The sequence below is a fragment of the Biomphalaria glabrata genome, chromosome 16 (genome assembly GCF_947242115.1).
Source record: "Biomphalaria glabrata chromosome 16, xgBioGlab47.1, whole genome shotgun sequence".
Taxonomy (NCBI): Eukaryota; Metazoa; Mollusca; class Gastropoda; family Planorbidae; genus Biomphalaria; species Biomphalaria glabrata.
In genome coordinates this window covers 2,504,630-2,531,852 of record NC_074726.1, presented here as the reverse complement: position 1 = coordinate 2,531,852, position 27,223 = coordinate 2,504,630, and the positions used below count along the sequence as shown (strand labels likewise).

General features: G+C 35.3%; 2 protein-coding genes across 2 annotated transcripts; both read left to right on the top strand.

Moving 5' to 3' along the window:
* The first annotated feature begins 903 nt into the window (after positions 1-903).
* On the top strand, positions 904-18,819 carry LOC106053182 (GTPase IMAP family member 8-like). The gene is made up of 9 exons (XM_056013610.1): positions 904-1,269; positions 2,769-2,886; positions 7,345-7,437; positions 7,902-8,263; positions 8,384-8,432; positions 11,170-11,232; positions 12,852-12,914; positions 15,665-15,701; positions 16,712-18,819. The coding sequence occupies exons 1-9, from the start codon at positions 1,171-1,173 to the stop codon at positions 17,352-17,354; spliced, it is 1,527 nt and encodes a 508-aa protein (XP_055869585.1). The 5' UTR covers positions 904-1,170; the 3' UTR covers positions 17,355-18,819.
* Positions 18,820-21,605: 2,786 nt separating this feature from the next.
* On the top strand, positions 21,606-26,832 carry LOC106053184 (uncharacterized). The gene is made up of 3 exons (XM_056014675.1): positions 21,606-21,874; positions 24,414-24,475; positions 24,785-26,832. The coding sequence occupies exons 1-3, from the start codon at positions 21,698-21,700 to the stop codon at positions 26,106-26,108; spliced, it is 1,563 nt and encodes a 520-aa protein (XP_055870650.1). The 5' UTR covers positions 21,606-21,697; the 3' UTR covers positions 26,109-26,832.
* Positions 26,833-27,223: the final 391 nt, after the last annotated feature.

Genomic DNA, 27,223 nt, shown 5'->3' with positions numbered 1-27,223 from the left:
GAAACTCGACCCTGGCAGTGCCAGAGAATGACTACTTGTTCATTTCTAACATAATAATAATAATAATTATAATCTTTATTATCCGTAAACATTATAACTATAAGAAACTAAAGTGTACATTCACACCAGACTCACTCACAATTTACATGTGACAAAGTTTATACCAGATTTTTCTTATTTAATGATTTGATTGCCATGGGAACAAAAGAGTGTTTGTGTCTGTTTGTCTTTGCTATCGGTGTCTTGTATCTCTTTTGTGATGGTAAATAATAATGAATTCAAAGTCTAAGATCAGGAGCTATTCACTAAGTTACTATTTCTTATACTTTACTAATTATTTATTAAGCTATTAGTATTACGCACCGATTACGCTTGTTGATTGTCACCATTAATTATATTGTTTTTTTATGAACTGGACATCAACCACCAACCTTTTTTCGTTGTTTGAAAACTGTTTTAATCAAATAAGTACTCGCGTGTTCGAAATACTTAGAAAGTAATTCCAGGCGCCATTTCACCCTCACTGGCATAGAGGAAAATAGCTGGCAGCAGATGGCCTCTGAAAGAGACAGTTGGAGAGCCCACACAAAGGCTGCGGGACAAAACATTTGAGACTTAGAAAAAGCCATTATTGAAGACAGGCGCAGAAGACGGAAAGAAAACGTAAATAGACCGCTGGTGGACAATGGCTTTATCTGCACGAAATGAGTGAAAATATGCAGCTCGCAACTGGTTTTAATTTTCATACGAAACACTGCACTCATCCATAATCTTTGGAATCGAAGACACTGCCATTACTAATCACAACTTATGCAGGCCAGCACTAAACGATCAGTGAACCGTGATGAATGACGATTAGCGACGCTTTCAGAAATATCTGTTGTGTACATCATTCACATCGGATATGGTCATGGTATCACCTAGAAAAGAGGAGTGATGTTCCGTCGGTTTCATGAAGGCCTTCGTGGAACCTATCTAAAGTTCGAAGGTGTAGAATGACGGTACTTTATAATTTCACTAGTTATTAAAGTCAAAGTCACCATTCAAGATCCAATCGGGTTAAGCGAATCCAGTCGGGTTTCGGTGCGGAGCAGAGAACTGAGTACAATTCGGGATGAGGCAATGCTAAAGTTTAGCTAAATACTGTCATTGCATAATGTTTTTAAACAGATGAAACCGGTAAAAGAATTAGTAGACGTAGCCACCAAGCTTGAAACTCTAGAAGATTTAGTTCAGAACTTACAAGATATTATTGTGGACATCACAAATGTAGGTATTACATAACAAGTTTAAATATATTTTTTACTTATTGACATTCTATATATATTAATTGCTCTACTTGTGACTTAGAGCAGTCAATGTCTTAAGCAATTACCTTTTTAATATATATATGTATTATAATTTTGAATTAGGCCTACATTATAAATATTTCGGATAAATTATAAGTCCTGTTTATTAAGTGGTAAAAATACTCCTATTATTTTTAGTGCCCCCCCCCCCCCCACCGAAAGGGGAAAAGACGCTATTAGTTTTGTGTGAAATAACTGTCCGTCCGTCCGTCCCGTTTAGACTTCCTAAACTAGAATAGATAGTGAAAATCCAACATCATAATATTTTAGTCCATTCAAAGTCCTTATGCAACGAAAAAAAGCGAAAAATCTAATTTTTTAAATCACTTATGCAAGCAGTTTTTTTTCATACAAATACACCACTTTTACAACTATTAACAATTAAACACTCAAACACTGGAGGCTTTTTAGTAGGGAGATAACATACATACCGTATTTTTAACACATTTATTCAAACGTATTTTGATTATTTGTCCAATTTTTTTTTTTACATTTGTATTGCTAAATTATGTAAGTTCTGTCATACTAACTACATTTACACAAAAAAATGTTTAATTTTATAAGAGAAAAAAATCTATTTTGTATGCATATAAGTTGAACTTAATTTAAAACAACAATTAATAAGTAATTTTTCATATTTTCGCGTGATGTGCCGTGCAGCTGCATAACTATGGAACACATAACTAAGGAAAATTTGTAAGAAATTAGAGATTGATCATTTACAAAGCAATAAGATAAATTCGATATCCACTATAAGACATCAGTTACGCCAGGTTCACATTTAACTTCACATTCACTTTCACCTATCCTTTGGTTTGCTGGACCGCTGGGCACCACACAAGATCTGTCAACCTTCTATCTCCATTCTTCTGTGTCAATTTTCGTGGATCGAATTTAATTCTGATTTTCTTTCTGAAAATATTGATACCCGAGTTTTATTTTCCAGACAAACTGTCTTTGTAACCTTGTCATATATTAAAATGCTTCTTCAATTTTTATTAAGTAAATTGCTATTTAATATATTCGTATTTAGAGTAATATTCCACATTTTTAGTTTTCTTAGCAAATAAGCATTATTATTAAATTTATTGAAAAACAATCTCAAGAGCTTTGACTTTGTGTATTGCTGGAAAGCTTTGGGTTTGTAGTGAATTGAAGGTTTTAATAAACTTTTAGAATTGAGGTTCCATTTGACAGGCATTTCTCTTTTATTTTCCCAAAATGTGTTTTTTTTCTTCTAAATTAAAAAAAAATTTCTGGAGACATAAATACAAGTAGAGAAAAAATGTTATGTCCTTTGTAGCTTCCATTCTTTCCTTATTTTTCAACAAACAACAAATTGTTTTACTACTATACATGTTTAATTATGGATAAACTAAACTGAACGCAGTCAAACATGTTAGACACATTTCTTCCAAGGTGATAAAGAAATGTTCAGCATGGGTGGATGAGGCAGAGAATACAACCTACCAAGACATCAAACAAATGTTGGTCTCCAAAATGTATCATTACATTCAGCATCTTTTTCAAATAGCGTGTAAGTTCTTTAGATATTTAATTACTATTTTAATTCTGACTAATTTAGCGCCAGCAATATAAGAGCTAATTTAGCGCCAGTGATATAAGAGCTTCGATTCATGGAAGTAAAGAATAAAAGTTGAATTAGAAAAGAAGCATAGTGTCAGAAACTCATGAACCCTTTCAATTAAAAAAAAATGATGATAATTTGCATGTTTGGTGGCTGAGTGGTTAAGCGCTTGGGGTCCTGGGATCGAATATTGATGAAGACTGGATTTTTGATTTTCTGGATTTTTAGGGCGACCCAGAGTCAAGCAAACCCTAATGGGTACCTGAATTAATTTGGAGAAAGTAAAGGTGGTTGGTCGTTGTGCTGGCCACATGACGTCCTGCTCGTTAACCGTTGGCCAAAGAAACAGATGACCTTAACATCATCTTGGAGAGACACTCCCGTCCACAAATAGCAAGCGAGATGAAAGCCTGGGCATTGTTTATAGTCGGAACGATGTCGCCCACACAGCAGTTCCCCCCTCTCCAGGCAGCTGATGTGACCAAAGGAACGGAATTTGGGATCAGTAGCGCCGCAGACTCTGCCAGGCTGTAGCACGGTGTACCACAGTCTGCGTAAGGGTCACCAGCTCCTGATTTTTCCTCAGGGTTGTCTCCCGAAGCTTTTCCCGTGTTTGGGTATAGTTTTTTACAGAAATGCAGAAATTTTACCAGTACTTTCTTTATTACATCTGGCGGAATAATGCAATATATTATTTGTTAACCAACAATATTTTCTAAAGGATGTTGCTTTTAGTTCAGATGCCTTAAAAAAATATTCGAGAACAGATGACTCAATAGTAATGCCTCCATGGAAATGACCCACTGCTGATTTCTTAAGGGTTCAATGTCACGCTCTAACGCACAACAGATAGTAGCTAGAAACAGACAGGTCAGTAATGTGGGTCAATTTATTTTGAATGTGAAGATAACCTCATTCTTCCGGAAGTCCCTGTAGAGATGTTTTGGTATAAAAAGTAGGAGAGGACAGAAAGAAAGAATATTTCAATAAAATGTCAAGAATCGTGTAACTGTCTAGAAAAGTCTTTTGGGATTATAAAAGTAAAACTAGGCGAAATACTGTGGCCATTTGTCTGTAGTCATTGCAGCTATTATTCACTGTGCCTATTTATCAGTCTAGCTATTCAACTAAATTAATGGTTTTACCTAGTGAGGTGTGATTGAAGTGCATTTTGTGCATCATTAGGATACTTATTTCTTGTAGTTAAGCTGTAATCAACTCAATAAATTTCTACTCAGCACTGTTTTCCTTTGGGGTTTTAAATTTGCGGCACCCCCAAGGCTGTAACTAGTACGTTATTTTGAGAAACACAAAGTTTAACAGACATTGTAAGTAACACAGTTCTGAAAACTACTTCGTGGCACAGTGATGAAACATTAGTGATGACTAAGTGGTGATGACTAATTGGTGATGACTTTCTGGCGATGAAACATAGTTAACTGATAATCAAACATGATGACTAACTGGTGATGACCTATTGGAGATGACTTTCTGGCCATGACTTACTGGTAAATACTTACTGGTGAATACTTACTGGTAAATACTTACCGGTAAATACTTACTGGCCATGACTTACTGGTAAATACTTACTGGTAAATACTTACCGGTAAATACATACTGGCCATGTCTTACTGGTAAATACTTACTGGTAAATACTTACTGGTAAATACTTACTGGTAAATACTTACTGGCCATGACTTACTGGTAAATACTTACCGGTAAATACTTACTGGCCATGACTTACTGGTAAATACTTACTGGTAAATACTTACTGGCCATGACTTACTGGTAAATACTTACTGGCCATGACTTACTGGTAAATACTTACTGGTAAATACTTACTGGCCATGACTTACTGGTAAATACGTACTGGTAAATACTTACCGGTAAATACTTACTGGCCATGTCTTACTGGTAAATACTTACTGGTAAATACTTACTGGTAAATACTTACTGGCCATGACTTACTGGTAAATACTTACTGGTAAATACTTACTGGTAAATACTTACTGGTAAATACTTACTGGCAATGACTTACTGGTAAATACTTACTGGCCATGACTTACTGGTAAATACTTACTGGCCATGACTTACTGGTAAATACTTACTGGTAAATACTTACTGGCGATGACTGGCTGGTAAATACTTACTGGTAAATACTTACTGGCCATGACTTACTGGTAAATACTTACTGGTAAATACTTACTGGCCATGACTAACTGGTAAATACTTACTGGCCATGACTTACTGGTAAATACTTACTGGTAAATACTTACCGGTAAATACTTACAGGCCATGACTTACTGGTAAATACTTACTGGTAAATACTTACCGGTAAATACTTACTGGCCATGTCTTACTGGTAAATAATTACTGGTAAATACTTACTGGTAAATACTTACTGGTCATGACTTACTGGTAAATACTTACTGGTAAATACTTACTGGTAAATACTTACTGGCCATGACTTACTGGTAAATACTTACTGGTAAATACTTACTGGTAAATACTTACTGGTAAATACTTACTGGTAAATACTTACTGGTAAATACTTACTGGCGATGACTGACTGGTAAATACTCACTGGTAAATACTTAATGGCCATGACCTACTGGTAAATATTTACTGGTAAATACTTACTGGCCATGACTTACTGATTAATACTTACTGGTAAATACTTACTGGTAAATACTTACCGGTAAATACTTACTGGCCATGTCTTACTGGTAAATACTTACTGGTAAATACTTACTGGTAAATACTTACTGGCCATGACTTACTGGTAAATACTTACTGGCCATGACTTACTGGTAAATACTTACTGGCCATGACTTACTGGTAAATACTTACTGGTAAATACTTACCGGTAAATACTTACTGGCCATGACTTACTGGTAAATACGTACTGGTAAATACTTACCGGTAAATACTTACTGGCCATGTCTTACTGGTAAATACTTACTGGTAAATACTTACTGGTAAATACTTACTGGCCATGACTTACTAGTAAATACTTACTGGTAAATACTTACTGGTAAATACTTACTGGTAAATACTTACTGGCAATGACTTACTGGTAAATACTTACTGGCCATGACTTACTGGTAAATACTTACTGGCCATGACTTACTGGTAAATACTTACTGGTAAATACTTACTGGCGATGACTGACTGGTAAATACTTACTGGTAAATACTTACTGGCCATGACTTACTGGTAAATACTTACTGGTAAATACTTACTGGCCATGACTTACTGGTAAATACTTACTGGCCATGACTTACTGGTAAATACTTACTGGTAAATACTTACCGGTAAATACTTACAGGCCATGACTTACTGGTAAATACTTACTGGTAAATACTTACCGGTAAATACTTACTGGCCATGTCTTACTGGTAAATACTTACTGGTAAATACTTACTGGCCATGACTTACTGGTAAATACTTACTGGTAAATACTTACTGGTAAATACTTATTGGTAATTACTTACTGGTAAATACTTACTGGCCATGACTTACTGGTAAATACTTACTGGCCATGACTTACTGGTAAATACATGCCATGACTTATTGGAAAATACTTACTGGTAAATACTTACTGGCCATGACTTACTGGGAAATACTTACTGGTAAATACTTACTGGTAAATACTTACTGGCCATGACTTACTGGTAAATACTTACTGGCCATGACTTACTGGTAAATACTTACTGGTAAATACTTACTGGTAAATATTTACTGGTAAATACTTACTGGCGATGACTGACTGTTGATAACACACTGGTGATGACTAACTGGATATTCGCAAGGAAATATGAATGTCTAGAGTTTCATCACTTTTGGAGGCGGTGACTTCTACTTACGTTACCGTGACATCCTCTAGTCTTTGTTTCGTAAGGGAAAATAAGGAAACGCTATTGATCGTAGTGCTAACCACACAGCTCAAGAGTTAAATAATATGTAAATGTGTTAGCAATATAGATCTACAATATAGATCTACTAGAATAAACTCATAAATATTGAAAGCAAAAAATAACTCCTGTTTCTTCTTCTTCTTCTTCGTTCTCATTGTTATGTTGGAACGTTCAGATGACTAGACCAATACATGAGATGAACTGCGCAGTGGTTTCCAAATCAGGTAGCTCTCCATATAGTTTTCTTTCTATTGAGGTGTTTTGGGGCCAGTGTCTTATACGGGCCTCTTGGTAAAGAAAACAGTTTTGGAGGACGTGGTCGGCATTCTCTGGTGATACTCCACATGGGCAGATTTCACTGGTTCCAATTTTGAGCTTCTGGTACATGTGTTGTCGCATAACTCCTGTAAAATTATAGCAAATATTTTCTTTCAATAATCTTACAACTATTAATGTAAATTATTGGGTTATATATTTATTTTATACACAGGTGAGAGAAACAATACGCTTTCTGAATCTGCTATAACTGAAGAACAAATGAAAACAATTTCTCAAATGGAAACTGTTAACTCCGATATGAAAGGTTGTATTGAACTTTTTAATATGTAAAAATGTATAAAAGTATCAAACATTTTTCAGGTGTAAATGTTTTTAAATTAAAACTATGAAAGGATGTCACATAAGAGGAATATGTCACATGGTATACATTAACCAGTACATTTCTTGTATACTGTTACTCACTTGGCTTCTATTAATATAAGTTTTGGCTACGTGTGGTAGTTGGGGTAGGGGAGGTGGGTTCAAATTTTAAAATCCCTCCGGGCCTCCACTTGAGGGGTTTCCACACAAAAATTGTTCGAAATTTGTTTTTATATTCAATATTACGTCACTATCTCATGTCATGATGTCGAATGTCAAAATGCAGGGGACCCTTAAGAGGTCAAGACCCCCGGGTCCTTTAATTCATAACTACGCCACTGTTAGCCAAGATTATCTATATATTCTTTGTGAACTTCTTGGGGTCATTCTATTCCTTTTATAACGCAGGAAGCTTTGATTACAAAAGATTAGACGAGAAACTAAAAGAGATTACTGCAAGTGTCGAATCCCAATCAGAAATGATTGATATCTTGCAAGAAAGAAACGAATTACTAGCAAATGAGAAACTACAAGAGGTTACTGTATGTGTAAAAAAACAATCCGATATTACCACAATCTTGGAAGAAAAACAAACGAGTCTTGAAAAAGCTACCAAAAAGTTGTCGAAACAAAACCAAGTTAGAGAACAAATCTGTGAAGAACATTACAAAGAAATAATGGAAGAATTGTCAGTAGCTAGTAGGTTCATGTCAAACTTAAAGGATGAGAACATAAAACTAAGCACAGAATTGGCAGAACACAATAAAAAGGTAAGTTGAAATATCTAAACTTCCAGGATAGTAAATTAGAATGATTTTTTTAATTCAACACCGAAATAACCAAAAGGCTCATAAAATCATTCTATGGTGTTTTTTTATGTTTTTTTTTAGATTGAGGATGTCTCGGATAAAGTCTGCAAAGGAATAGTCTCTGAGTTTGGTATAAACTAAATTTGTCGTATAAACGAATACATTGTTTCGTTATTTGATAAGTCCCAAACAAGACTCTTTTTAAATTTATTTTTTTTGACACGTTAGAAAAAAGGGGATAACTCAACAAATGCTACGTTACTATTAGACGCGTTGTTTTCTCCCTTCGTTAATACAAAACAAAAACGGTGATGTCTGCAATAAGAATATACCTTCGTATTTTTCAAGAATGACCCCCCACCCTTCCCCTCCCCCCCCCCATTACAAGAAGAACGAAAAGTTAAAACAGCATATCAAGAATATATAACTAAACTAATTAATTATTAGGGTAATCCAGTGCACGCTGGTGTACCTTTTTTGTTTATAATGACTTCATTCTTAACTAAATAATAATAATAATAATAATAATAATCTCTATGGAAATTGTCCAAAATAACAATATACCCCATTGTTATATCAACCGAGGGGATAATAACAACTGACCTCACAGACACCTTCAAGGCCCTTAACATTCCTAGGAACATCTTTGTTGCCTGTCAGAGGGCGGTACTGCTGCAGACCTGCCACATCACCAGAAAATTCCTCAGTGGAAACTGTTAAAGGGACTACGATGAGTTTTGTTTCTCGTTAGCGAAACTCGACCCTGGCAGCGCCAAAGAATGACTACTCGTTCATTTCTAACATAATAATCTTTATTGTCCGTAAGGAAATTTATCTTACAATTTGTGCATTATAACTATAAAAACCAAGATGTACATTCAAATCAGACTCACTCGTAATTTTCAGGGGAAACTTTATATCAGGTTATTGCTATGTAAAGATTTGATTGCCAGGGGAACCAGGCAGTGATATTGAAACTTAAAATAGTGCAGATGTGAGCGTGATAAAGCATAGCCAAGGCCTTTTCGCTAACATTAAACGAGGACAGTTTTCTTAGTAATCGTAATCTTTGCTGTCCTTTTTTTGCTGATATAATAAGTATTAGCAGTAAAATTTAATTTATTGTCTAGGATAGTACCAAGGTATTTAAAAGTTTGCACTATTTCAATAGTCCCTCCAACGACAGAAACAATTTTCATTTTCCTTCTTTTCCCTACGAAAATCAATTATCATTTCTTTGTTGTTGTTTTTTTACGTAATAAAAAATTATCTTTACAGTATTTTTCAATGTGTTTTATTTCTATGAAATACTCATTTACGTCTGAGCTCTCTGAGAGCAAGGCAAGAAGAGACGCATCATCAGCGAATTTTGTGAAGGAGCAAAAAGAACTATCGGATTGAAAATTATTGGTGTACAAAATGAACCACAATGGAGATATCACAGCCCACTGGGGCGCCCCTGTGTTAACTAAGCGTGCATTTGATATAACATTGTTGTCATTAAATTAAATTCCAAATATTAGGTAAAGTTAGGTTACAAAAATAGTATGTAGAAACACAAACTACAAACTAAAATCGTAGCGGTCCTCTCGTGTAAAACATTTTGCATATATATAAAAAAAAATTTATTCCGAAACAATTTCTCCTTTATTAATGTAGTCTCCTTATTGTGAATAGTTGTAAAAAGGGTTAATTTAAAAAAAAATGCATAAGAACTTTGTGAACTTCAAAACAAAATGATATTGGATTTTCAATATCTTTCTAGTTTATAAGATCTAAAAGGGATGGACTGACTTACGGACGGACAGACGAACGGACAATCATACGACTCAAAACTAATAGCGACTTTTTCTCTTTCGGAGACAGCTAATACATATAGATTTTAATATTTTTAGTATCTAAAAATAGATCTAGGTTTTGATATTTGTATGCATTGTAAAAACATGGGATTTAGATATTTTGAAATTCTTAAGTCTCCATCGGCTCTTTTGTTTTAATAACAAAAATATTTTACTGAACTTTATAACGCAATTTGACCTATTGGCTAAAAATAAATTAAAGTATCGATTTATAGCCTGTAAATCAAAAGCTTTTATTGTAAAGACAACCATCTATCATATCAGTTAGTCAGAAAATGGAGGAAGTTTTACACTCAATGCAGGTCGATACAAGTGGCTCGCCAAGTAAATTTCTTCTTTGACATCATCATTGATTTCTCAAAAAGCTACGATGCGCGAAAAAAATGAGCGACGGCACTCGGATAATAAAATGTCGAAGCTGTCGTTCCATTAGTATAGTTCCATGCATAGACTATCTATATTTAATAGGAGTGGTAAAGCGCTTGGCTTCCGAACTGATGGTTCGAATCCTGGTGAAGACTCGCATTTTGAATTTCGGGATCTTTGGGCGTCCACCCAGCTCTAATAGGTACCTGACATCAGTTTGGGAAAAGTAATGGCCGTTGTGCTGGCGCATGACACTCTCGTTATCCGTGAGCCACATAAACACATGACCTTTACATCATATGCACTATAGATCACAAGGACTGAAAGAGGAACTTTGCTGTCGTTTCTAAATCTTTATTTTATCAATACATGTTAGCGAGAAGCAGACCACGACTGCAACTGCAAAGACCCAAAGCCAACTCAAAGCAGAGGGAATGGACAGAGAAAGTTATTACAATTATTAACTGCAATAAATTTAAGGAACTAATATCATACATAAATATTACCCACACACATTAACTTTGGGTACTTTTCATATTGATTGAAACACATGATCCTTATATATAATTATTAAATTGGTTCTTTCGAGTAATTATAGTACATCTTGAATGTTTATAATCATCTTGTATATTTTTGTTTCAGCCAAAGACAAACACTATTTAGATGAACTTAGAAAACAAATCCAAAAACTTACTGACGACTCTGGTAGGTCACTCTAAAAAGTATTTAATATCAGAAGATAAGGCTATGTGCTTTTAGAATTCAAGAACAGCCGTTTCATTAGAATATACAATGGCCAATCTGATGGCCCAAGAGGTGTTTGAGCATACTCTATAATAGGGAGGATGTTAGTCCTTCATTTGTAGGATAAAAGAGATCACAGAGAATTTGAGGACTAGAAAAATGTGTTTGGGGTTCACAACGTTGTAATGCGGGCCGTTTTATAAAGGGGGTTAAGAGTGTCCCAAAGAAACATACATACCAACTATTCAAACCGTAGCGTAGCACGGGTATTATTTAAAGCTATTTATAAAGTAGATCATGGAAAGATTCAAACTCGTGTAAATCTATGGAGGTAGAAGCTGTAAAGCTCATCTATTTCTATACCCGACAGATGGCGAAAGTGTCTAGTGAATAACACAAAGACCAACCACCTTTACTTCTTGAAGCTCAAAATCATAATGAACTCGAGACCCTTCGGTACGGAAACAGATTCTATAACTACTTAGACCAGCTGTTATCAAAATACTTTCCAACAAGAAATTACTGCTTCTTCTTTATTGATACTCAACATGTTCCTAGAACTTAGATAACAGGATAATGGTTGACGCATGCGTTATGCTTACTCTATGTCTCTTGCTAGTCCTATTCAAGGGGTGAATGTATTTGATAATTGGTAAATCTCTGTTGCATGCTGTACACGACTTTTCAAAACTTGTTTTAAAAATAGTGTTTGAAATGAAAAAAAAACAACTATATTTTGAAAAACAAATTGGTTCGAATTCACATGACAAAATTGTATTAATTTAGTATTATAAATATCCATGGTCTGCTGGAAACACGTATTTTAAAGCTGGTCAACTACATCCTGTTCGTCAGCTGCTCTTTATGGGACAGGACGACCACATAACAAAGGTCATTTTTTAGCAAGCTTAACGAAGAATGGGTAGGCTGTATATAGATCAACTCAGGCATAATTTTGCCCTTACAGACCTAGAGGAAAGCAGCTGGCAGCAGATGGCTTCTAAAATGAAAAACTTAGAATGTCACGGAACAAACAATTGAGACCCAAACGGAAGCTTTTACTGAAGACAGGTGCAGACAACGAAAAAAAGACAACTTAAATTGACCTCCAGCGAAGTGCGATTCTCTCTTCGTGAACCGGGGGTCCCAGGCTCGAATCCAGTAGCATTAGTTGGGGAAAAGTAAAAGGTGGTTGATCGTTGTGCTGGCACATGGTAGTCTTGTTAACCGTATGCCACAAAAGCAGATGCCCTTTACATAATCTGCCCAATAGATCACAAGGTCTCAAAGGGGACTTTTTACTTTTACTTCATCAAAGGTGGCAAAACATATAGTTCGAATCGTAATCCTAGGAATTGAAGGCTATGCCTTAGACTGAAATAGTTTCTAAACTATAAGCGTAATAGACATATTGCACTAAACAAGCTATTGCTTTTTCTTTTTGGGGGTCTGAATAAAAGTGCTCAAAACCCTATTCTTTTCAATTCTATTCAATAAATCAGTTTTAATTTTTATGAAATCAAAACTATCAATAACGTCCATAAACTTAATTTAACACTTTAGTTTCTTCGATCTTTTAGCTAAGCTCAAGCGACAATTGGACAACGCAAAAGAAAGTATTGTAAGGTTAAAAGAAGAAAATGGTAAGTAGTTTTTTAAAAAGGTTATATCTTATATAATACAGACTTTACTTCAAAAAAGAAGATGATTACGTCCTACGCGTCATGCATTTAATGTATATCAACTAACTCTGCCTTTCTATCTGTGCCTCTTTCTGTCTGCATATCTGTGCCTCTGTCTTTCTGTCTGCCTATCTGTCCCTCCGCCTTTCTGTCTGTCTATCTGGCCAAACATTTGTACACCTCATTTCTCAGACATCCAATCTCTGATCAAACTAAAATTTCTTTTTTCCCGACAACACAAGAATCAATATAAAATTTTACCTATAAGTTAATTAACTATTGGTAATAAAATACTTTGTTTTGTATCTAAAACAAAAGAAAGAAATAGTACTGAAGTGGTGGTATAAGCTGAATTAGTATCTTTTATAAATTGTCGTTAAAGGCTTATAACAAATTTAATTACATGATGACATCTACATTATCTGCCATATCCTATACTCTAAAACGAGCAATTCTTGTAGGCCCTATATATTATATCCTATATTCTTAAGCGAGAAATTCTTGTATGTAAAGATTTTCTTTAAAATTTAAGAGTTCAAGTTATATGCATATCTGAATCTGAAACAGATGTCCTTTGTGGTTCAAGATTCCCACATCCTTTCAAGAACCACATGACCAGGGAAAGGCTTTTATCCCTTGGCCAGGATAAATTGGCTCTTCACCAACCCCTCTGTCCCCCAGCGACTAGACGATCATGGTCCCTTAAGCCAACGACACGGGTTCCCCCAACTCGTGCGAAGCCGGAGGCCGGAGGCCGCGCTGACGGGGGACCCTCCATATACCTATAATGTGCCACCGCACCCGTCAGGGGACCCGTATGGCCCCCGTTGGGGAACGAAGCGGTGGGGGTTTCGGACTGGTTAGCAAACCTTTTTCACATCCCCACCACGTGCAAGTACACTCGCTAGAGCATAGCTGTGGTAGATCACTGGGAGCCGTGTTTGGTTTCCGTTCTTGGCCTACTCACTTCCTCGGGCGGACGTTTCCACGGAGGTGCCACGCTGAGGCGACGGAAAATGAATTCCTCCGAGGTATATGTATATAGATGAGAACACAATTTTTAACTCCTTGGCCACAAGGAGAAAACTCGAGGTTACGTCTATCCCCTTTCAGCTTTAAAAAAGGCTGCTAACGTTCGTCCTCCATACGGGATAATGCTTTCTCCAGCGTAACTGTTGGACCATAAGGAGTCCCTCTATACAGTCCTTAACGCGTTCGCTTTTACATCGCTGTTTGTAGTGCGGTCTTGCCACCGTATGCACATGATTGAGCGAAAACATCTTTGGTGAAAGCGCTCAAGAAGTCTTAGTTGCTTTCTGTATAGTACCCATGTCTCAGATCCATAAAGAAGGGTTGAGAGAACAACTGCTTGGTAGATACTGAGTTTTGTAGGCATGCTTCCTAGACATGTGAAAAGGCATACCACGATAAGGAGAACTCCATTTACGGAGATCTTTGGGTCTGAGTGGGTTTTATTGGGTGATTTCTGGAACTTGAGTTTTGTTGTTTTTAATGTTTATAGATAAAACGAAAGAAATTGAATAACTTCGACTTTTTTGTCCAAAAATATATTTGATGAATCATTCTTTAGAGTACTAAGGCAATGTTTCTAAGTATTTCTGCCGTTTTTATTTTGTTAGAATGTTGAGTACTAAGGCAATGTTTCTAAGTATTTCTGCCGTTTTTATTTTGTTAGAATGTTGAGTACTAAGGCAATGTTTCTAAGTATTTCTGCCGTTTTTATTTTGTTAGAATGTTGAGTACTAAGGCAATGTTTCTAAGTATTTCTGCCGTTTTTATTTTGTTAGAATGTTGAGTACTAAGGCAATGTTTCTAAGTATTTCTGCCGTTTTTATTTTGTTAGAATGTTGAGTACTAAGGCAATGTTTCTAAGTATTTCTGCCGTTTTTATTTTGTTAGAATGTTCATGTTTTACCCTAGTGAAATCGCATCAATTGATGTTTCGTACTAAAGACTTAATGAATATACTAATTGTAATATTAATGTCTGAACGTAACCATTTGAGATGTGAAGACTTTCTTCCAAACCAATAATAGCCAAATACTTTTAGGCAAAAGATGCAATGTAAACTATTCGACTTCAGCTTCGATATTCTATACTATATCTTATCTTATGAAATAAAGAAGTTACTTAAAAACAGATGATGATTATGTCCTACGCGTATTCTGTAGGCCCTATACAACATTTAGAACTAAAAGAACATGAAAGCAACTCTTCGGATTGAGGGTCTTTACCTGATCGCACATTTTTTCCATTACAAAATGTTTTCAAAATTAGTAAATATCTTTCCTCAACCGAGCGAGGATCGGTCACCTGGTACTTGATCGTAATGTCTGAAAGGGGAAGTTTACTAATTCATTCTAATCATCATTAAATAAATTACATTTTATTATATAATTGCTTTACAGAGTGTCATAATAGATATTTTGATAAAAGGCAGTGAAAATTATTAAATAAACTTTGCTTTTTCCAAAATATCTTTTACAAATGTAAGCTGAACAAATTTTAAATCATCCTTATTTTCTAAAATAGCCAAATATCAAGCAAGGTTATTAATAAAAGAGAGTGAGATAAAAAAGCTGACGGAAAAATTAGGCAAGTAGATTTTATCAACGCACAATTATTACTTTTAGTTTGAGAATATAATTTTAATGGGAGTAATCATGAATATCATTTTCATCTTATTTTAGGTTTTTTTCCTAAAGGTATTTTAGAAATATTTATAAGGTGAGTATAAAAAGGTAGAATAATTAATGTGGTAGATTTTTTTATTGCTGTGTTCCACTTATTCAGAAAGTCGAAGAACGACTTATCTCGTCAAGTTATTGCTCTGGGACCTTAATCTGGGGAAACAGAGCATCCGGCCATTTCATCCTTGGTCATTATCCCCAACTTAAATACTATTTGTCAATTATTATCTTAAGGCTTTAACTTTAAGCAATGATTTCATCTAATTTATAAAAAAAAAAATATGTTTATTTGTAATGCTTGTTGGTATTTCGGACAAGTTTTTAGAGTGTACCTCATACTCTCTTCATTCTTTTCGAGGAATCTAATAATAATTAACGTTTAGGAAAAGTTGTGCTCATCTAAGTATAGATATAAAGGCATATCGTTGGAATATTATAAAGTGTAGTAGATCTATACATTCTCTTTACCAGGGACAGGGGTGGAGAAATAGGGCGGGGTAAAAATGTTGCATTATTTTATAATCTCACATTCATTAGTTACTTAGAAAAAAAACAACAACAACCGCCCTATAAGTTGTGCAAAGGAGGTAGTATCTTTTTATCTGTTTAAAGTAACTATTTGTCATCTAAATAAACACAAAATATTTTAAATTGTGCTGACTGAATATGTTTTACAATTATTATTTGTTAGGTAAAAAGATCAGATGACGAAATGACCGAGGACGAAGTGACCAGTAACCGTTGGCCACATATCACTGGTCTGCTGGTTAACTTGTAAAGCATTTAGTTTTTCAACCGAAGTGTCTGAAGTTCAAATGTGTAGGAAAGCGATCATAAAGAATTCATTTTAAGAGTCCACCCAGCTTTAAGTCTTTTGATCTATATATTTGCTACGGGTACATATAATCTTCTTCTGCCATTTAGTTTGAGAGTCAGTCTTTACCAAAGGCATTATATTTGTGTTGTTTTTTTTTATTTCCACAGATTTTTTTATTTCAATTTGTTCTTCAGTTGTACTCGTACTTACATTTTTTTCCATCTCACTAGGTCATATATAGATGTACGCAAGAAAAATATCAATGTTCTTTTACTGGGACGATCTGGTTTTGGTAAAAGTGCGTTGGGGAACTCCATACTTCAAAGAGAGTGTTTTAAAGTTGGTTGCTCAACGAAACAAATACACACGGAAGTACAATGCGAAATGAGAGAGTTCAACGGCCGAGGAATAGGAGTTTTTGAATTACCAGATATTCGTTATGAGTCTGGTAAGAAACAATCGGAGGCTTCGTTTCAAGTAACTAAAGATAAGATAGCAGAACAATGTTTGCACGGTTTTCCCGTGGTTCTTCTTCTACTGAGGTTTAGATGCAGAATAACTCATGAATATTTCTTTTTGATTGATAATTTTAAGGCTACATTTGGTCAGAACTCTTTAAAAGATTCCGGTATATTAGTCATGACATGTGGGGATAGTTGGAAACTAGAGTTCGAGGAGAAGTCATTTCAAGATTGGATACAACATCAAAGTTATTTTAAAGAAATATTGACCGAGTGTAATGGGAGAGCACTCTTGTTCGACAATCGTACACACGTCAAGGGAGAGCAAACAGAACAATTACAAAATCTGATGGATATGGTTGATAAGTTAATACTTGATCATACTTTTAAGTTTAAGACTTTAAACTTTTGAACTTGACAGTCCTGTCTAGAGTCTCAATAATAGAAACTCACTGGATATTTTACAATGGAAGCCTCTGCTACACTAAGTTTTGAAATATTTGTAAAATACAATAACTTTCCTTGTTTTAGACGCTGCACAATGCAAATCTGATCCTTAGTGTATCAACTTAAGATCGGACCATTATTGGCTCGCCTACTAATTTGGACAATGATTAGTTCTAATCTAAATAATATATGAATTTAAAAAAATATTTTTTAACACAATCTTTTCTGTGTGTCTGTAATAGATCTGTATAATCAATAAGTTCTTGCAAGGTAAGACAAAATTGAAACTATCCATTTCATTGCTCAATGGCGTCTATGCGGATGAGTGCACCCTTTTACACACACCGAACAAAATTTCTCGTCATGCATTCGCTGAGGCGACTGCCTCGTTTTGTCTTTCAATCTCATGCTTCTGAAATCCCCAATAGGAGCGAACTCAACTCCAAAAATAGATATGAATGGCCATTTCCTTAATTTTTGTCAATCAAGGTACATAAGTCGATAGAGAGGAATGGTGAAAGACTGTCAACATTTCTTGTCTGCTGCCCCAACGGTCCAACTAGGTACATAACTGGACAGCACAGTTTCCAAAGATGCGTCACTGTCTAAGGAAACAGACAACAGTCTTTCTATGGCCAACAGCTCTTTTGATCACCTTCCATTGAGAATATGGAAGACTATGTCTCTTCGCCTATCAATACTTTTTTTTTTTATAAAGCTGTAGTTCTCACCATACTTTGTATAGCTCTGAGACCCGTGTGCTCTATAGAAGGTGATTATATAAAAGGTGCCTTCTCTATAATGTGCATTCGCTGACAAGAGCTTACCAAAACATGTTATGATGGAAGCCGGTATGGACGGTGGAATATCACTAGTGACAACTGGACAGGTGCGCGGGGTCAGACACTCATTTCGCATATAGAACAACCGCGTAACAGTGGTCCTTCCGGAAGCGCTATAAAGTTCAACTCAGTCGCCATTTTGCCCTCACTGACATAAAGGAAAAGGTTTGCAGCAGTATACTTTTAAAAGTGATAGTTCAAGGTATTTCATAAATGCATTTAGAACCCAAAGAAAAAGCTCTTGCCAAAGACAGTCTCAGAAGACAATAGGAAACTCAAATAGACCCCCCTTCCGGTGGACAAGGCTCTTTGTCTGCATTAGATGTGAACAAATATAAGCAGCTCTCTACTGCGCTTGCAAAGTCACGTGAGACATTGCACTCATTCTAAATCTGAAGAATGCCATTACTATTAATACATATCAGAAGCGGGTTGCACTCTCGCGCTTGTGTGTTTAATGTTCTAAACATTTTTTATATATTGTATCTATTTTCTTTAATTCATTATTTCTTTTTATCAGAAAAGTAACAAACAATTCAATGATTAAAGCCGATTAATTTATGCACAAATCAAATCTCTTTGTTCATCCATTTCCCTAAATGACAGTGTGACACAAGGTATATTTGGTTCTGTGGTGTTGAAACTTTATCAAAGCTATAAATTAGTCATTTTTACAGCTCAAAATATTCATGAGAAGTTTATATCAAATGGAGTAGATCAGACAACTAATTGCTTACAAAATAACTGAAATTTAAGTATGAAGATACTTGTATTGACTGTGACAAAAAAATGAAGTGTCACTAGTAATCGAACCTCCATTAAAAAAAGATTTCTTAAATTGTTAGGCTGATATTTAAATATTGATCACTGATGTCAAGATATCTCTTTTCTTTTCTTTTTATTTCCATGCCGTAGATAAATTGTCTAGAAAATATCTGAATTCCAACCACGCCCAACAAAAAGCACAATCGATTCAACAGCTACTTTTCATATAGATAAGATTTTAAACATGCTTACGCAATGTAGATAGCAAAGTTTGTAGAAAATAGTGAACAAAAAAACTCTATGGAGATTTAATCTTTGTGTGCATAGCATACATGAAAGTCAATCGTCTAAAGAAGGTTGTCACCTACAAATAGCCAAGGTGCATAGAGCATAGGTTTTAAATTAATAAGTAAATTGATAACAGTTTGAACAATTAGTTAGTCTATTAGTTAAATATAATTGCTGGTTCAACGGTACCTTAAAAGACTAAAAGTTCAAAAAAATTTTGCACTGGAAAATCTAAGTGGTAAGTAACACCAAGACCTTGATTTTAATGATATGACTGTATAGAATTCGGCCCTTGTTGTTTAGAGAGAGAGTAGTCCTTAAGGGACTGCAGGCACGACATGGCCTAAATTGTGCCGATGTGTCTAAAATCAAAATCAAATCAAAACAAAAGAAATTAGAAATATTATAGTTAGTATGTATTTTTTTTTTAAATTAAAGGAGTTTAAATATAGAGAGATATTGATTATTAGGTTAATAAGCAAAAGAAATATGCATAAGAATTGGAAATCCACTTGGACTTGATCTTGTTTATTTCCTTTGTCTTAGACTCTTTATCCTTTACCATCCACTGCCCCCCACCACACAATTTTATTTTAATGCTTTGTTTTTGCTTTGCTTCTTTGTAATTTAGTAATTTTGTAAACATTGGCACTACTGGTGATGTGCCTGCTATTTTCTTTTGATGCATTGTATAAACTTCTGCAGAGATTTTACATGAGCCATATTCTTTATGTACTACACAAATTACTTTAAAAATGGAGATATTTAAGTCATATGCATTTTATGTGCCAATCTAGTCATGCATGGTAATCATGTCAACTCTGCTAAGTCGTTGGTTTTCCTGGCTGATTCATAAATATTGTTTTGATTTTTATTCAAAAACGTTCGCCCTATAATTTATTTATTTCATTCGGAATCAAGGATCTTCTTTTTGTCTTTCTTCTTTGTAAATGTCTAAAGAATGGATTCAAATACTCTTAAAACTCTTGGCCCACGGAAGCTTGACTCTATCGGCAGTGGTGTAGCTGGAATTAGCCATCACTTAGGGCCCGGAGGCCTTGACCTCTTTGAGGGCCCCGGAATTTTGCATAATATTTAATATTTAATGTAAAAAAATCATTTGGGGGCCCTCCTCAAGTGGGGGCCAGAGGAGATTTTCATAATCTCCCCCTTCCTGCCCAACTCTAGCTACGTCTCTGCTCTATCGGCTTATCTGAACAAAGCAGATGTATTTTTATACTTCCCTAATACCGATGGCTCGTATCCAAAGACTCTTTGGGTTTTACCTTTACCTATCCCTTAGTCTGTTGGACCGTTGGGGCACCAAGCAAGACTCATCGACCGTCTTACTCCATTCCTCCCTGTCTTTTCTCTTGTTTAGAACCTCTTTCAATGGCAGGCCCATTCCGTTCTTCTATGTTGTCCTCTCATCGCTTTCTCTGTCTGCCTCTTCTTCTTTTGCCTGGTACTGTTCCCTGAAGGAAGGTCTTTGCGAGCCCAGTGGATCTTGTAATATGGCCATAGATTTAAGCTTGCTTTTTTTTTTTTATTCTAGTTAGCAGGTCATCATGGGGTCAGATCTCTGCAGTAACCCTGTTTCTAATCTCTTGGTTTGTAAATTACCGATAGCTCGTTTCCAAAGACGATTTGTGTAGGTTAGGGATAAAGGCAGTAGATAATTGTTTTTAAGTTCCCCCCAAAAAAAATAACAAAAAATAAAGCTATGATTCTTTTAGAGATGTCGTAATGTTCAAGAGAGGATCTTTTATATTTTTTTTTTCTAAAAAAAAAGTCTTTAATAAGATAGACTTAAAAGCTTTTTTATGTTTTTTTTTGCTTAGAACTTTTCAGTAAGTTTTCTCCAAAGATATTTCATTCGTCTTTCTCAATTCAGAAAGTTTAATTTCTCCTGAATGCCTCACTCTGGTTTTTGTGATCGTATTTTGTTGACCATGACATACTTCGAGCGTTTTAAACACAATTATATCTAAAGATGATCAAGCATGTTGCATGTAACAGTGAGCAACTTTAATTTCGAATATAGCATTTTACTTTTTTTTTTGGTACCTTCGATCTTCTTACCTTGACGCCGTAGCTTAGCTTTTTCATCTCATGATACAGAAAAACACCTTGCGTTAGGGCTCCTCACAGACTAAAAGGCCCGATTCATCATTGACAAAGAAACAGTACTTTAGATAAAAATGTAAATGCAGGAATTTATTTTCTAAATCCAAAAATTTAAACTTGATTTCCGCTAAGCTTCATCTTAGTGTATATAGTTACTAGTTAGATGTAAAAAAAAAATTTTTTTACCTTTTAATTCACGCTTCTAAATTTAGTTGTGACGAAGACGATTCCCAACGTAGAACTGTAAGTCACATAAAAAAGATTCTTAGAAAACTCAAATATTTCCATGGAAGCCAAGAAACAAAGATCACATAAAGTTTATCCAACGCCAACATCTACCCAATCAGGCCACACCCCTATAACTTCATCTCATTCCAATCAACAAGAGCAGAAAGTGGTTTCAACTGTAGATCATTCATGCAAGTCTAGCTCATCAAAACGACATCCTAACAATACAGAATCCGTAAGTATCATTCGTCTAAAGGGTTAACGCTTTTTTTTTAGATGCTAAGTAATTTAACCGGAAATGGTACATTCTGTTGATGGTCCAAGCTACCCCCGAATTAAAACAATTCAACTGAATGTTTATCATGTTTTTCACTGCGCGTATAATTGTGACCAACTCTTTTATATTTTGTATTGCTACTTGTATTTTTATCTTACAAATGCAAAATTACTTTCAAAATAGAAGAGTATCTGAAAATACGCTAGGATAGCCCAAAGTGAAACAAGCTAACAACATGCGGCCCGCGACGATGTCCTCACCGACCTAGGAAACGTTGCAACGTGGTGTAGAAAATGACAAAGAAAATGAAAACATGCATCTTTCTCTCTCTCTACGTTGGAGTGCTCGATGTTGCTTTATTCTTTGATACTGTCGATACTTTATTTTAGTTCTTGAAAGTTTCCACTGCTGTCAATGGAGTAGCTATGGTGGGGGGGGGGGGGTCCGAATTTGAAAATCCCCTGGGGCTCCCTTTTGAAAAAAGGGGGGGGGGCAAAATTAAATATTAAGCCATTATCTCATGTTATGATGCCGAATGTCAAAATGCAGAGGCCCATAAAGACGTCTAGCCCCCCCCCCCCCCCCCAGCTACGCCACTGGCTGCTGTTGTGAAATGACCGAGTCTTTGTTTGTGTGACACTTTGCAATATTTCTGCATGTTGTGTTCGTGTACTTTCGGTATAAGCTTGAGTATTTCCTGGCCGCTTAACATTCGTATAGTAACGTAATGGAAGAGCCAAAGAAAGGAAAAGTGATTTCTAAAAAAATGGACAGATCTTATCAGTTTGTGGGACGTGATAATAAGCCAAACAGTAATTCTTATCTTATAAAATGCAGAGATTACTTCAGTAAAGAAGATGATTACGTCCTACGCGTCATGCATCTAATCATGAATGTTAATCAATGAATTAAATTCTGCTAAGTCGACAAAATTGCGCGACACAAAATAGCGAAATTCCTTGACAAATTTGCTTGAAATGAAACAGCGAGTGCTGTATACATGTTATAAAATGTTATATGAGTGTTACACATGTGTCTGATAATGTAGTCGGAAGTCTAGATCTAAAACATGGATTAACTGGCGTCAGCTCTTTTTGATCAAACCTAAACGTAACCTAGCCACAAAATTGCTCAACTTTGGGGTGACTGGATCATGAATGCTGACCAAAATATTCCTCACCTCGCCAATACTCCAAGGGCCCATCCAAGTGCACAAGACAAGAATAAGAACAAAGCCAAGAACAAGATTCTTAGCTACAAGGCTGGTGAGCGAAGCTAAGCTGCAGGTAAAATAAAGTACCTCTAACTTAACTGATATCTGGCAGCTATTTTGTAGATGCTACTTTGTCTTTCACAATTTTGTTGTTCGCTATTTTGTTGGATCACTGGCAACGTACTCTGATACACGAACTGCAGTGAAAACACTACATCAATACAACAAGTAAAGTCACATCTAGGCGTCATCATTGATAACAAGGTTTCGTGGGAAGACCAACTTGTAATTCTGACAAAGAAAACAGCCCAGCGGCTATATTTCCTATACAAACTCAATAGCTTTAAACTAAAAATAAGATGCTAGATAATTTTTAGGCGCGACTATGCAAAATCTGCTTATATATGGACTAACTTTTTGGCAAGGCAACGCTTCATCTAAACTGTTGCGCCGCTTAGACAATATTATATAAAGGGCATCCATAATCACACAAAGAATACTCTTATTTAAACAAACTTTTTGAAAAACAATGTTTAAAAAGAATCTTGGAACATAACAGCTACCCGCTCCATCATAACTACGTCAAGTCGTCTCGAGGTGGGCGACTGCTTTCAATCAAGACTAGAACAGAGCGGTATAAGAGTTCTTTCGTTCAGACTATATCAACGCCACTCGTTGATCAGGAAACATGTAAAGGACCAAGATGCCTGTGTGTAGTCGCTGAATGAACTCTTTATGTTGTGTCTGTTCTAGTTATGTGTAATGTTTCTGTTGTGTTGTCTTTATATAAGAAAAGTGTCCCTGTAATCACAACAAATTTTCATAAGGATCAATTAAAACAGTCTTAATATTAGTCTTAAAATTAGTATATGTGCTATGAAATATTGTAAGTAGTAAAGTACCCCTTTCAGACCTTGTGATCTATGGGGCAGGTGATGTAAAGGTCATCTGTTTCTGAGACCCACGGTTAACGAGGGTGTCATGTGGCCATCCCAACTAATGCCAGTCACCCATTTGAGCTGCGTGGACTCAAAGACGCCCTAAATATTCCGAAATCTTAGTCTTCACCAGGATTCGAATCGGAATCCAAGCGCTTTATCACTCAGCCACAGAGCCTCCGCTATGAAATATATTCTTTTAAATAATACTTTTTAGTAATGTTCCAAAAAATAATATTAGTTTATTGTTTATTTAATACTTTATTTTGTTAAAAACAATAACTTTATATGTAACTCATTGTGTCAATAGACTTGAACGTTACTATACCTTTCTCCATACTTTCAGGACACCACAAAATGCCATGACCTACAGACTTATAAACCAAGTTCTAGATCTAACTCCATCAGGTATTTAAAATTCATACATAGCTTTGTGTTGTGTTGACTATAAATGTTTCTAAAACATAACCAAATATAAATTTAAAGATAATTTTAAAAGGCTCCTCTAATATAAGAAATAAACCGCACAATAACTGCCACATCTGTCAATGATGCAAAGATTAATTATATCCCTTATTCACAGACAGACAGAGAGAAATAAATCGATAGAAATATAGATATATACAGATATTTTTAATCAATAATTATGTTACACAAATACATTTTGAATATTTAAAGTATACATTTGTACATATTTCGTTTTGTTTTTCTATCTAGATCAATAGTTAATGATGAGATAGATCTCCTGCTTATTGGAAAAACCGGAAATGGTAAAAGTGCTCTTGGCAACTCAATTCTAGATTACGAAGCGTTTGTTAGTGAACCTTCTGCTACTTCTGTTACGAAAGAGGTTTGCGATGAGGTGAATGAAATTAATGGACGAACTATCAAAGTAATGGACAGTCCAGGGGTTGAGGACACGGACTGGGAAAATGATGAAACTACAAACTCTGTAGTCAACGCACTGTCCCAGGCTATCGCCATCAACCCACAAGGCTATCACGCCTTTCTTTTAGTTGTAAAGTTTGGTGGGAGGTTTACCAAAGAGGACAAGGGAACAGTGGACTTCTTAAAGGAGGTATTTGGTCAGACTTTTGTCAGTAAGTTTTGTATACTGGTCTTGACTTATGGCGATCAGTTTGAAGCTCAAGTTAAAGACAAATTTAAAGATTGGATACAATCACAAAAAGGTGTTTTGTCTGACTTGGTGAAAGAGTGTAACAACAGAGTGATTCTATTTGACAATCAAACAACAGACAGACAAAAGAGAAAAAGACAAGTCAATGAACTGATAGAGATTGTTGACAGCTTAAAACAGGAAAATAGCCGCTACACCAACGATCAATTTGATCTCGCAAAAACTGAGAGAGAATCCCTAGAGCTTACTTCACAGGCTCCTCTAATAATTGATAAAGCTATGACGGAAGCAGATGTAATTTTTAAACAATTTAAACGAATACAAGAAAGTGTTAAAACTAATTATGACCCCGCACCTCTTGAGCCACTTTTAGAAAGGATCAATACATTGTATAAATCAATAATCCTAAAAGATAATAAAACTGGAGTTCTTGGTGACTTGCTGATACACATCGCGGCGCTCAAGTCTACAATTACAGACGAAGTAAACATCTGTGATAGGCTGTCTAAACTAGAAAAAAATATGAAACAAACATATGCTTCCCAGTTAGAGAAAATGTCTGTAAAGCTTAGTGAGGCGAAGCTTAACTTTGATCACCTTAGCCAGGAAAGAAAAAAATTGGAACAAATCAACATGCACAAGTTACAAAAAGAAATTCAGAAACTAGAAAGAGAAAAAGATGAACTGGAGAAAGATAAATTAGCCATCTCTTTAAAGTTTAACGAAAAAACAAAGGAGATTCGTTATCTGTATGAACAAAATAAAAAGATGAAAGAAAAACACAGAGAAAATATCTTATCTTCCATGGCTCACAAAATTGCAAAGACTTTCACCAAAAAAACTAAAGACAGACCACCTGAAAAAGAAAATGCGACAAAGCCCATGGGACATGTATTGTATTAATGATGCTAAGATACAACAGAAAGTAGGCTAGGACGTACTCGACTCAAAACAAGGATTCAACTAGAATTAGCATTATGTCATTCCTTGACAAGACCCTACTATTCAATTAGAAAAGTGAAGACCACATTACAAACCAAGACACTAGGATTCAACTAGAAAAGTGAAGACCACATTACAAAACAAGACACTAGGATGCAACTAGAAAAGTGAAGACCACATTACAAAACAAGACACTAGGATTCAACTAGAAAAGTGAAGACCACATTACAAAACAAGACACTAGGACTCAACTGGAAAAGTGAAGACCACATTACAAAACAAGACCCTAGGATTCAACTAGAAAAGTGAAAACGACAGTACAAAACAAGACTCTAGGATTCAACAAGAAAAGTGAAGACCACATTACAAAACAAGACCCTAGGATTCAACTAGAAAAGTGAAGACCACATTACAAAACAAGACCCTAGGATTCAACTAGAAAAGTGAAGACCACATTACAAAACAAGACCCTAGGATTCAACTAGAAAAGTGAAGACCACATTACAAAACAAGACACTAGGACTCAACTAGAAAAGTGAAGACCACATTACAAAACAAGACACTAGGACTCAACTAGAAAAGTGAATGTTGAAGTGAACGAACACACATTGTCAATTATGTTCACATATTGTGTGGTAAATATTGAATTTTTGAAAGACCTACAAGTTGCTAGCTATTTTCTGTAACCAATGTACAGTTACTAAGAAATGTTGAAAAATGAATATATGTATTTAAAAAAAGTGAATGTTTTTTTTTTATATTGCACAATTTAATATTTAAATTCAATTTCTTACTGTATTTCACTGCTGTACTATTAAAAAAAAATGTATTTGCTAATTGTTCAATAAGTCGTGCTTAAAAATGTATCTCCATTTTTCCCCTTAGAGTTCCTTGTATTTCTATGATCGTCACATCACATCATACCATACTCTCTTCCATTTCTTATGCTGCTATATTTTAGTGCTCAAGAAACTGAGTTTGAAATATACAATTCTCACTGATATATTGTAACAGATTCAAGAAAAAGAATTCGACTTTATAATAATTACATTAACAATTATTTGGGTGGGAGAGAT

Excerpts from the sequence above, each read along its gene's own strand:
- LOC106053184 (XM_056014675.1), top strand. The coding sequence starts at position 21,698 with ATGGAAGCCAAGAAACAAAGATCACATAAAGTTTATCCAACGCCAACA. Across the intron at positions 21,875-24,413 it reads ATCCTAACAATACAGAATCC|GACACCACAAAATGCCATGA; the intron begins GTAAGTATCATT and ends CCATACTTTCAG. Across the intron at positions 24,476-24,784 it reads TCTAGATCTAACTCCATCAG|ATCAATAGTTAATGATGAGA; the intron begins GTATTTAAAATT and ends TTTTCTATCTAG.
- LOC106053182 (XM_056013610.1), top strand. The coding sequence starts at position 1,171 with ATGAAACCGGTAAAAGAATTAGTAGACGTAGCCACCAAGCTTGAAACT. Across the intron at positions 2,887-7,344 it reads GCATCTTTTTCAAATAGCGT|GTGAGAGAAACAATACGCTT; the intron begins GTAAGTTCTTTA and ends TTTTATACACAG. Across the intron at positions 8,433-11,169 it reads AGGAATAGTCTCTGAGTTTG|CCAAAGACAAACACTATTTA; the intron begins GTATAAACTAAA and ends TTTTTGTTTCAG.